At 35.4% G+C, this 12,891-nt stretch overlaps 3 protein-coding genes across 3 annotated transcripts; 1 reads left to right on the forward strand and 2 right to left on the reverse strand.

Annotated features, from left to right (window-relative positions):
• The first annotated feature begins 3,853 nt into the window (after positions 1-3,853).
• On the forward strand, positions 3,854-5,007 carry LOC111395613. The gene is made up of 2 exons (XM_023021692.1): positions 3,854-4,171; positions 4,242-5,007. The coding sequence occupies exons 1-2, from the start codon at positions 3,998-4,000 to the stop codon at positions 4,848-4,850; spliced, it is 783 nt and encodes a 260-aa protein (XP_022877460.1). The 5' UTR covers positions 3,854-3,997; the 3' UTR covers positions 4,851-5,007.
• On the reverse strand, positions 4,898-9,347 carry LOC111395045. The gene is made up of 3 exons (XM_023021068.1): positions 8,851-9,347; positions 8,164-8,374; positions 4,898-6,402 (listed from the first exon to the last, which is right to left on the reverse strand). The coding sequence occupies exons 1-3, from the start codon at positions 9,345-9,347 to the stop codon at positions 6,301-6,303; spliced, it is 810 nt and encodes a 269-aa protein (XP_022876836.1). The 3' UTR covers positions 4,898-6,300.
• Positions 9,348-11,289: 1,942 nt separating this feature from the next.
• LOC111395612 lies at positions 11,290-12,861 on the reverse strand. The gene is made up of 2 exons (XM_023021691.1): positions 12,075-12,861; positions 11,290-11,901 (listed from the first exon to the last, which is right to left on the reverse strand). Exons 1-2 carry the CDS (start codon positions 12,537-12,539, stop codon positions 11,536-11,538), a joined length of 831 nt encoding a protein of 276 aa, XP_022877459.1. The 5' UTR covers positions 12,540-12,861; the 3' UTR covers positions 11,290-11,535.
• Between the last annotated feature and the right edge of the window lie 30 nt (positions 12,862-12,891).

A 12,891-nucleotide genomic window follows, 5' to 3' on the forward strand; every position in this document is an offset into this window, starting at 1 on the left:
ATATACAGCAAAGGTTGTTTCATTAAAAGAATTGAAGTTGTTGGCCATTAGCAGTTGACGCAAAATATATATTTTTTCGTGTTAAATGTAAATTCGAGTCGAAACATTTAAAAAATTTACAAAGTGGATGAACATATTTGGACATAGATTCCCAACCTTTTTCCATTGTCGCTATGATGCTTTAATTTTTTAGCCCTAATGAATAGAAAATGAAATCCACAAAAGGACACGATGGGGCCAATACTATAAAGCAGCTTTATCATTCATCCATTATTAATAAAATTTGCATGTACCTAGAAATTTTTATTTTGAGGCTTTTTGGACACTTCTTGCATGTCACATTTTGTGTAATGATGTAAAGTAGGTTGTGTGAGTCGATATCATCACTTTTGTTTACTATAAAAATAGATTTTTATTTAAATGTGTAAGTGAAAATATAAATGGTTATTATTCGAGTTGAGCCAAAAAAAAAAAAAAAAAAAAAAAATTTGTGATCCATGTGAGGTGAGCTAGCCTTTATTGTGGACCAGACCTCAGAGTCTCGGACTATATCGTGTTGAGCTTAGATATAACGATTCACTGTACATCTAAGTCAGACACATGGACATTTAAGATATGTTTATTGTACTTTTTGGTAGATTTTGTTTGAAATTAAAAAAGATTATGTGTTTTATTTTATGGCCGACTAAACGTTGAAATGAAATATAAATACTATGTGAGCCATCAGTTACGACCAAAGCACTTAGAAAAAGTTTGTCAAGCCACTTATAATTAATTAATTACTTAATCAAATCTAGTGTATAGTTTTTAATTGACCTCAATAAGAAGACCATCTTGTTATTTTAAGTGCATGTCATAAACAAATAAATATAAGGGATTATTGCAGTTGAAATTCCAAACCTTTGAAATATTAGCAGATTTTTTCCAAATCTTTTATTTGTTGCAGCCATCATCCCTAATATTTTCAAACGTTGCATGTGAGGCCCTTTTGGATGGTTTCCGTAAAAAATGCCGTTAGCTGACCATCAAAACAAATTTTGACCATCTTTTAATCAATTTTAAAATAGCAAAATGCTAACTTTCTATTTACCCATTAAAAATCTAAAAAACTTAAAATCAAAAACCAAAAAAAAAAAAGGGGGGGAGGATCTTCTTCTTCTCTCCCCCACCAGTAATAATAAATCTGTGGATGACTGGGACGTGGGTGGAAACGATCAATGGACGGCTTACCAATAAGCCTGGATGGAAACTATCGAGAAGCCAATGGGCGCTTGAAGTGGAGCTAGAGCCTGGGTGGAAAAAAAACGGTGGACGACTTATTGGCGTGAAGATAGGACAAAATTGAACAGGGCAAGTTATTCACTATGATACCATAAGCCCCATCAATCTCCTAACCTTGTCAGCTTCGTTTAACCTATTTGCTTGAGCGTACATATTTTCGAGTAGTACATAGTTTATAGGGTTAGTAGGTTCGATTTGGAAAAGCCTTTTAGCAACTTCTCCACCAAATTCATGATCTACATATTTCTAGCAAGCTCTGAACAATGCTCCCAGACAGAAATATCAAGTTCAATTGGCATCGTTTCAATGAATTTCATAGCTTCGAGTAATTTAATTGCATAGAATCTAGAGCTGGTACCGAAAATTAGAATTAAAAATAGTGGGTGCAGCTACCGTAGGTGTAGTTAAATCCGTCGATGAAGACTGGCCAGAACCACTAGTAACTAGATTGAGGGGGTAGGGGGAGAGAAGAAGAAGATCCATTTTTTTTTTTATTTAAAATTTTCAATTGTTTAATATGATAAATAAAAAGTTACCATTTTCCCCTTCTAAAATTGATTAAAAGGTGGTCAAAGTTTACTTTAATAGTCAACTAACGACATTTTTTACGGAAACCATCCAAAAGGGTCTCACATGCAACATTTGAAAATGTTAGGATGAAGGTTGCAACAAATGAAATGTTTGAGAAAAATTTGCTAATGTTTCAAAGGTTCAGGGCTTTTGCTGCAATATCCCTAAATATAATTTACGGAAATTTGCAGTAGAGAATCCAAATCTTTCCAAAATGTAAAGCACAATCTCAAACCTTTTGATTGTAGGGGCTAGCTATCATATAAAAAATGTTTTCTGTTTCTGTTTCTCTTTTTCAATTATTAATTTAATTAATTAAATGTTAAAAGCTATTTTGCCCTTCATTATATTGTTAAATGCAGGTCAAATTATGACATTTTGTTCAACTAACGTGCTTCTAGACAAAATTGTAATGATTTAAAGGTTAGAATCGTGATGTATACTTTTGAAAGGTTTGAAACCTATGATGCAAATTTCTCTATAAATAACGTTGTACATTTGAATGTTCATTGAGCGAGTATTGGGGATTCGTGATTAGGTGAAAAATTATCAATTATATACAAAAATGGTTCACTCATAGAAAACATTTTTTTAGTATACAAAATAATGATATTAGTATATAACTTGGGAATAAAGCTAGCTTCTTTAATTAGCCTCTGTTTTACTCTCTTTAATTTTATTTTTTTTTTTTTTTGTACATACTCATTTTTAATTGCACATTTACAAATGAAATATTTTTTTACATGTAAATCCAAAATTTTTTTACTTCTTAACCACACATTTTTCAAAAAATACTATTCAAAACATCATTTCCCCCATTTTTTGTGCAAGATCATAGTTGATTTTACAAGAAAATTCTATCCAAATTTCGTTAAACACTACATATTTAGAAATAGAAAATAGTTACCTTGCTGGTGGGTCGAACACCTATTAGGCATATATCATCGGTGAACATCATGTCTCGAGCCCTATAAAGTTAATGGCTAAAAATGACATGACATTTGGAGATGAACTTAAAAGAAATTTTAACATGGTAACAATTGCTTGTTGGAATTTTTGTAAGAATAATTTTTATTATTGTTGAGAATCTTCTCAGTAGGGTATTACGGAGAATTGGATTAGCTCGACCCATTTCGTTGGGCCATTCCCCCCTTATAGAGGTTGCAAGATTCGATATTGTCGCCCTTGGTCATTTCAAGCTATAGAGCCTGTTTGGGAGTGATTTTAAGAATTGATTTTTTGATCGTTAGGAGAAAAGTGGGGTCCACCTCTGAGAGAAGAAGTCAAATATGATGGCTGGAATAGTGAAATATCGGTCAAAAAATCAATTTTTTTGAGAAAAAAATCGGGCCCAAACAGGCCCATAATATCCGATCTAGTGATGCGTGACATCAACCAATTTAGAAAAAAATTCATTGGCTGCGGCGAGCTGTCGTTTGGATCGTAGCCTACAACCCAGGCCATCATTATTGTTCTTTGATTAGTGGCAATAGGTGGCACTGGCGTTATGGTAGACACCCTTTTGTCTTTGATTGGTTACAAGGGGTGGCGCGATGCCATAGGGGAACATCTCTTTAGTTCTGTCATGAAAGTGTTTCTAAATAACATTTATTATGAATTGACTTGCTTCAATGCTGACGTGTCATTGTCTTTCTTCATGACCAACTTCTTCTAATTGTTTTGAAGTAGGCTTAAATGATCCGATATGACCTTTTAAGATCGGACACAACAAACATTGTTACACTAGACACAAGTTAGTTAGCATAAAAAATTAGGTTACTTGGAACAAATCAAGAGATTTTCAAAATTTCTTTAAATCCTTTAGAAACATATGATAGCACGCCAAGCTGATGTATTTCAATATATTAAATGGCTAGCATCAGGTCTAGAATGGACTCTTTCTTCCAGATCTAGATAAATGGATTCATGGTCATGGACAAATTACTATTTTTATAAACAATTAGGTACACAGGAATTAAATACTCAAATGACCGTTGCCCAGCGTCCTTAATGACCACAATCCAACATAAAATATTAAGACTACCAATTTTTTTACCTACCACCATTACCATTAGCCATTACAACTCATAAGAAGACTCTGCACAAAGAAAGAAGAGACTTTGTACATGTGAAGAAGAACGAAGAGATGGGGCTTACATTGAAGGAAGAACTCTTGGATTTTTTTCTAGTCCCAAGTGGTATACTGCTCATGCTTGGATACCATCTATTCCATCTCCACAGATGCCTACATCTCCCCAATACCACTATTATCGGCTATGAAAATCATAACAAGAAGGCTTGGGTTCGAAGAATTCTCGAGGTCAGTAGCACTCGACCATGTTAAAAGAAGTTAAAAGTCTTGTTTGTTATATTTATCTGGCTATTTGCAGGTTGAAGCCAAAGATAGAGGGCAAGCTTTAACTGTGATCAACGGCAATATATCTGCAGCAATTTCACTAGCTTCCATTTCCCTGGCTTTGAGTTCTCTAATTGGGGCGTGGATTGGAAGCGCCTCCCACAATATTTTCTTAAGCAGTAATATCTATGGGAACAAAAGCTCGACCGCTGTTTACATAAAGTTTATAACTCTTCTTTCTTGTTTCCTGGTTGCTTTTGGTTGTTTTGTTCAGACAGCAAGTTGTTTTGTTAATGCCAATTTCCTTATAAGCATGCCAAATTGTGAGATCCCTACTAGCCATGTTGAGAATGCAATTATAAGAGGAAGTAATTACTGGGTAATTGGCTTGAGATCACTCTTTTTTGCCAGCAATTTGCTTCTTTGGATTTTCGGTCCAATCCCGATGTTTGTTTGTTCGGTGATAACAGTAGTGGTGTTGCATAATCTGGATAGAAACACAACCCCGTTGCCTAACTTTACAAAGACACCAGCCAGCCATCACTCGAAGGAGAGTGGTAAAGAAATGACTACAGTTACTAGTGCTAATGATCATCGTCAGAGATCGGAAATGGATGGAGCAGAACATCAAGCATCAACTTAAGATCACGGAAGCGAAATCAGCAATACAAGAGAGAAAACTATAACAGGGATGAAAGAGGATAACCTCTTTTCTCTGCACTTATAATGTAAGAGATCCTACTGCTGTATAAGTATGGTTTTGCACTCCATGAAATAAATAGCATTTTTTCCAGTTTCCATTTACACTCTTTTCTAGAATTCCAGCATAGCAAAAAACAGATATAAAGCCTTGATAAGAAAGAAGGAAAAAAAGGGGACAAAATAGTAAACGGGCTACAGCTGCTACTACTAGATTCTTACTTCCAGTATTGTGCATTCTCTGAACTTTGATCCTCATCGCTACCAGCGATTCCAGAGCCATCTGTACTAACTGATTTCGAATTTGATGAACTTAATGGTGCTTCATCTTGACCATTAGACTCTCCCATGACGGAGTTGATGGCAAGTTGGCCCGAGGAAAGTAATAAACCTACAGCATTGAGGCCAACAACAAATGTAGCAAGGTAACACAATCCATTCACAATAGTCCTGCATATAGTTGATGAAAAGGGATCAAAAGTCAAATTTTATCAGAGAGAACAGAGAATTTCAGGTCAAGTTGCCAAAATTAACTTATCGTTATCTGGTGGACCTGCGAACAGGCGAAAATATGTAGCATTAGTATTGTGAATCACTCATATTAGACAAGACCACTCACTAAATGTATTTATTTTTATTTTTTCTAATAAATTAAGACTGCCTTGAGCATAGAAATACGTAAATGATATATTGACGGTCCAAATACCCTTCAAATGTTCTGCCATTGCACTTAAGTTCAGAATTTAAACAAACATCAATCAAGCAAAAATTTAAGAAGCCCATGCATACAAAAAATAAAATGAAATTGCAGAAAGAAGTGATCGCCCGAGAATCATGTATTGACTTTAATAAGTTTATCCTATTGCTAAATGATAAAACATCATAAGCATCTCTCCGGTTTTAATATTGTTAACTAATTACAGGGGGTGCATCCATCACGAACAAATCCAAAAGCCTTAAAGGAAATAGATATGCAGAACTCCCTAAACCAGTATGTGATACCTGAGATTCTGTTTAAGATGATAAAATTTGATATCCACGAGCTATATAAAGAAAAACTTAATAAAATCATGATTAAACTTAGATTAGTACTATATCCAATATTCTGGAGTCAGTTATATGCGGTCCAAATGCAACTTATTGATTGATATTGAATTCTTATGATAAGAGACATTTTTAATTCCATGTGCAATTGCCTTAGATTTTATGAAGAAAAAGGGCCAAAAAAGGATATATGGCTCATATATGATAGTTGATGCAGCGAAATTGGAGAGCAAACCGAGAACTTATCTGAAAGCGTCTGTCGATTGAGTGAAGCCTCAATAGTAGTTGTGAATTTCTGAAGACATTGCAATCACTCCAGCTGTTAACCCTCCCAACAGTGCCTGGACAGGCTAAGGCACAGCCTTGGCGGTAACTGGTGACAGAGACACTGCTCTCAAGCTCTCCACGGCCTCTTCCTTCAACGATTTCTTTGCCCCTGATGACCTGAATCTCTGATCAGAGAAAATGGACAAATATTCAGAATATATATTAGAACTCCAGAACAAAAACACCCTACACTCTCTACATTCAATTTAATCTCAAGAACAGAAAATCATATGTGAGGCTAGATTAAGCAAAGCAATGTCACTGCACGAACAATGAATGCCACATACAACTTCCAAAGCCAACTATATTAATTAATGAAGGTCCTAAGTTTGAACTATCCTAATCTATCATCTAAAAATTGAATCTTGCTAATTAAACATGAACATAAATCTACTACTTATTTAATCTTATCAAACAATTGGACTTATGTACCCCATAAATCATAAAATAAGAATTTGCTAATTATTTGAAAATTCTGATTACAACACTCAGCATTTGATTATGCATACACGAGCAAACAAAGTAAGTTCAGTTCCTTTATGAGCCAAAAAAGAAGAAAAAGCAAAACAAGATTCTCAGCCGGTGAGTATAAATACCTTTTCTTTGGCAGCATGCTTGGCACGCCCGCGGAGGGACCGGAAAAGAAAGACAGTGATGGCACTGGTAAGGAGAACACTGGTGGCCGGTTGGAGAGGAGTAAGGTCATCGGAGGTGGAGAAAATGGGAGGAATCGAGGGTGACCTCTTCCGGCGGTCCATCTGCAGAGCTGTAGGTTGTGGTGGTGGGCTCCTTTGAAATTTTGGCAACAGATATTTTGTGGACTGAGCAGATAGAGTAAAGACTGGAAGTGGTGGAGGTTCTTAAGGAAAGTTGACTAGAATGTGAAATGAAAAGTGGAGATAAAGAGGGGAAAAGGTAGTTTGACGGGAGATGCAAAGTGTGTTGGGAAATTATCATCACGGGGTAAAATGAAGAAGAAACAAACAACCAGAATATCAAGAAGATGAAAAAAGAAAAGATGAAGAAGAAAACGAATATAAACATGTGATCGTTGTCCTCAAACGATATTCGCCCCCTCACGATATGATTTTGGTGCTTAAAGAGTTTCACGGCAAACGATTTGTAGGATTAATCAAGTCTTGTAAAGAATCAATACTTAAACACTTGTATAAATTCTCCAAAACTTGAAGAACACAAAGGGAATATTGAATATAGATAAAGAAGACTTTGATTTCTTCTTGTGGAATGAAGATTATGATCACAAATGTATTCAAGTGTTTTTCTTAATGTTAGAATGATCATCAACCATCCATTTATAGCTATGAAACATTGCTATACGAAGTGGTGCCACCAAAGTATAAGTGAAAGGCTGCCAAATTTGAATCAAAAACCGTCTCCAACGGCTAATTCCATCCTCTATGCGACCGCATAGTCCAACAATATGCGGCCGCACAGTTTATCTCAAACTGGGCAAGATTATTTCTGCAAGTATCCATGCGACCGCATGGGCTACAAAGACCACATTTACAGCCATCATCACCATTTCATTCCACACTCAATATTTTACTGATTTTGAACAATATTTCCATCAATCCCCCACTTGTTCAAAACTTCAATAAAGTCTCATATTTAAAGTATACAGTACTCATAAGTAAGTATTAGATATCTTTCAATTTGAATCTAACCATAGTGTAATCATTTTATGTATTTTTAGTCTGGAGTCAGTTAAATGCGGTCCAAATGCAACTTATTGATTGATATTGAATTATTATGATATGAGATATTTTTAATTCTATATGAATTGCCTTAGATTTTATGAAGAAAAAGGGCAAAAAAGGATACATGACTCATATATGATAGTTGATGCAGCTAAATTGGAGACACACCGAGAACTTATCTGAAAGAATCTGTCGATTGAGTGAAGCCTCAATAGTAGTTGTGAATTTGTAAAGAATCATTGCAATCACTCCGGCCGATAATTCTCCCAACAGTGCCTGGACAGGCCAAGGCGCAGCCTTGGTGGTAACTGGTGACAGAGACACTGCTCTCAAGCTCTTCAGGACCTCTTCCTTCAACGATTTCTTTGCCCCTGATGACCTGAATCTCTAATAAGAGAAAATGGGCAAATATTCAGAATATATATATTAGAACTCCAGAACAAAAACACCCTACACTCTCTACATTCAATTTAATCTCAAGAACAGAAAATCATATGTGAGGCTGGATTAAGCAACGCAATGTCACTGCATGAACAATGAATGCCACATACAACTTCCAAAGCGAACTGCATTAATTAATGAAGGTCCTAAGTTTGAACTATCCTAATCTATCATCTAAAAATTGAATCTTGCTAATTAAATATGAACATAAATCTACTACTAATTTAATCTTATCAAACAATTGAACTTGTGTACCCTATGAATCACAAAATAAGAATTTGCTAATTATTTGGAAATTCTGATTACAACACTCAACATTTGAGTATGCATACACAAGCAAACAAAGTAAGTTCAATTCCTTTATGAGCCAAAAAAGAAGGAAAAGCAAAACAAGCCCTTGGTGAGTATAAATACCGTTTCTTTGGCACGCTTGGCGCGGCAGCGGAGGGACCGGAAAAGAAAGACAGTGATGGCACCGTAAGGAGAGGAGCAGGGTCGTTGGAGGTGGAGAAAATGGGAGGAATTGAGGGTGAGAATTCAACGGGTCCCTCTTCCGGCGGTGCATCTGCAGAGCTGTAGGTCGTGGTGGTGGGCTCCTCTGAAATTTTGGCAACAGATATTTTGTGGACAGAGCAGATAAAGACTGGAAGTGGTGGAGGTTCTTCAGGAAAGTTGACTAGGTTGTGAAATGAAAAGTGGAGATAAAGAGGGGAAAAGGTAGTTTGAGGGAAGATGCAAAGTGTTCCGAAAGTGCAACATTTGTAGAGGTTTTGGTTTACAGTTGAGGATTGGAAGGGCTCATGGCAGTTGATCAGTTTACAGTGAAGAATATCTGGGACACGAGGATCAAAGTAGCCAAGAAAATAAAATTGGGAAACTAGGCTCCGGTTGGATTGACATTTTCGAGTCATTTTTTGTTTTTCGTTTTCGAAAACATGTAAAATGCGCTTGATCGTTGTAAATGAGTTAAAATTTATAACTGAAAACGCAAAACAACTTTTTATTATTTTGAGCGTTTTCAGTTATAAATTTTCAAAACGCGGAAAACGCTCAAAACGTGCCGTTTTCAGAGAAAATTAAAAATCATTTTAAAATCGAAAATAGAAAATGAAAAGCTAAACCAACCGCATTTAAGCCCCAACTTTTAAAGCTGATCATCAAAGCTCGCCTCCAATCTTTCACCTTATCGCATTTAGGCCTACATAAATCGAAATCGTTAGTTTGACAGTCAAATTTTGAGTTTATAAGGCCATGTAGAAGTTTTTTAAATTTGTTTTCTATAGTTTCTCTAGTATGTGAGAAGGATTCATTGAAGATCTTTAACTTCAAACTAATCTTGGTAGTAAAGATCAAAAATGAAACCCTAATCTTTTTCGCCGTTTGTCCTAGTTATTTAAATCCGTTTCAACCACATATTTTATAGGACTCACAATTTTTATTAAATTTTTAATCACATATTTTATTTACTTTTATCAAAATTTATAAAAATAAAATAAAAAAATCTGACTTTTAACCAAATCAAACGAGGTTTTATGTTCATTTTGCAAGGGTGGGCGGATGAAGAAGTTAGAGAAAACAAATATTAGAGAATGGGGCATGATCGTTGATGGCTAAGGTAGCCTATGTAGGATGGTGTGGAGTGAAGGGGTTAGTGGGCTAGGGCTTGGCGGAGACTATAAATTTTGTTAATTTTTTCTTCGTGTATCCTTTTTTGTTAAATTAAAAAAACAAAAAACAAAAATAAGGTATAATGGTTTTTTCAGTATGTACTTTGATTTTGTAACAGTTAAATGGGTTACTTGTAGGATTAATCTATTTGTACCAAATAGTTTATCGAATTGACAAGTGGTGGCCCCCTATTGGAGGGGTGGCTGTCCAATAGGGGGTCGCCACTTGTTAATTCGATAAATGTAGGATTAATCTATATGTACCAAATAGTGTATCTAATGGTTTATTGAATTGACAAGTGGCGACCCCCTAGGTAAACCATTTGATACTTGTAGCATCTTCCTTATTTGTATCCATTGATGTCTGAATGCTACAAGGCTGAAAGCTTAGGGACCTAGACACTTGGATTTAAATGTTGGGACCTAAAAACTCTTCCACGCATAGGTTTGGGACCCCAGATATAATTTTCCAGAAAATTGAAAACTGACTTATTTGTTTTTAATTATTGTCTCTTCCTAGTTATCAATTCGTGCTTAAAAATATCTTTATTTTTATAACAAAATTATCTCCTTTTTTTTTTTCACAAGCTTTTTTATTAATATTAATAACGAACATGAATAAAGAGCCACTCGCAAAATTAGACATGCTTGCACTGTTTTGTTCGATTTATTGCAAAACCTGCTCGAATATTAAGAACCTCGTTCCATGCGAAAACCTATATAAAAGAATAATCTAGTGTCAAAGTACAATTTACAAAGCTTATCATCTATGTCAAGACAATTAAGCTATTTGTACATTAACTTTGGCATCCTTGTTGACAGATAGATAATGTGGCAAGATTGTGATAGTTGAATTAAATGTGTAAGATGATGTAAGATTGTGCCAAGTGTAAATTCGTTAAACCAAGGTGTAAACTATAATGTACATGCAGCAAGATTGATGCCAAGAGCAGCTCGGTTTTGTGTGTGGGAGTTGCTTGCTTATCCCCAAGGCCAAATACACACAGAGAAAAGTACATATTTATGCAACTTTATGTGCACATGAAGTGAAAATCCATTGTTGCATTTCAAAGCAAAAGATTGCAATCGAGAATATCAAAGCGAAGAAAACTATATTGAAATCCATTCTATTTCTGATGCAAAATTCAGCAATAAGCTCGTTCGTTGTAACAAAACATGATAAATCAAATTCTAAATGATTATTCGGAAACTTTAAACTTCGAATCCTTTGAAATGGAAAAAGAATCAGCATGAAATTGGTTTAGCAAAGAATATTCAGAATTTCCCAATATGTTAGAGAAATTGTGTGACAGTGATCATATGTTTGCAAATGGCCAACAGCTAGAATTCTATCTGATCAACTCATCCCTACAAGTATATATGTGCTTTGTACTTATTTTGTGAAGCTAATCCATCCAAGGTGGTCTAAGTTTCAACACTCGGCGCGCACATTAGATGCCACGGCCCTAGCCCAAAATTTAATCTGCGCTTTCATGTCTTTGTTCGATCTTTTGTCGACCCATTTTGGAATTGGAGGGGCTGAGCTCTCTCCGTGCCACGTCTCAGAAAAATATTCGTATTCTTCAAGTGTTTTTAGCACATTTGGATTTGAGTCTCTTTTGTTGTAACTTAACCTCGAATCTCTAAAACCTCGTATATCATTGCTCTTTTGCATCTTCATTGCCTGATCAATTAGGTGTTTCTGTTTCATCTCCGAATAGCCCTCCATGTCAATGGTTTCGATATCTGGCTTTCTTTGTGAAGAATGCCTTGTAATGCTGGATTTTTTTGTCAAACTCTGCAATCAAAATGTAATAACATTAGACAGAACATTAGTGTAAAATTTAGTACACTGTACATTCTTGGATTAGGTTGGTACAAGGTTATTAATTTGATGTCTTCCATTTAACAGGTCCATTAATTAAAGCAATATGGACACTACAAATACATGTAAAGGAGATTGATCAGTACCTTTGAAGCAGGTTTTGTGGGAGTTTTTCTGTCTGAATGGTTTAAAGAAGCTTGCCTAATTAACTTTCCCATAGAAAAATCACTCTCTTCATCTTGAAATTCCTCTTCTCCAGAGCAAGTTGGCAAAGACGGTGCACGAAGCAAATCGACACGTTTAACTTGTCCATTTGATTTCTTCGTTCGATGAACACTTCCTTTTTCTGGCATTGATGGTGTCCTCATCAAACTAGGCTGATCTAATTCCATCCCTACCGAGAGTTTCTCGATCGATTTGTACGTTTCCTCGTATGATTTTTCTGAGAAAGTGGTGTTTAAGGAAGTACAAGGATCAGAATAACTTCTTAACATCCTCTTTTTTCTGTCAAGCAAATTGCCAAAGAACCAGCCTTCCTCCATCAATTCTCCAGGCTCAAGATTTTCATCTTTGAACAAAAAGGGCTCTAAAGATTCACCAATGAGATTCATATTTGCCACAAATTCACAAGGAAAAAAAAGGCAGTTGGGGTTCTTGAATTGATAAACTTTTATATGGTTTTGTAGAAAAAAGTTGCTTAAAAACTATGGCTGGTTATCTACAAAAGCTGTCAAATTAGATGATTGTGAGGGCATGTGCTCTAAAAGATTGCTACACATTTAATACTATTTGGACATTAGACTATGAGGTGTTGTACAAATTGACCTTTATACCCCAAATGGGCTGGGATAGAGACAAAATAAACGCAATTGAGCACGAAAGTTTTTATGGCCCGTTTGGCAGGGCTTAGAATACAAAATAAAGAGACGGATATCTTTTTTTTTTTTTTTTTTTTTTTTTTTT

This window comes from Olea europaea, chromosome 6 (assembly GCF_002742605.1).
Source record: "Olea europaea var. sylvestris chromosome 6, O_europaea_v1, whole genome shotgun sequence".
Classification (NCBI taxonomy): domain Eukaryota; kingdom Viridiplantae; phylum Streptophyta; class Magnoliopsida; order Lamiales; family Oleaceae; genus Olea; species Olea europaea.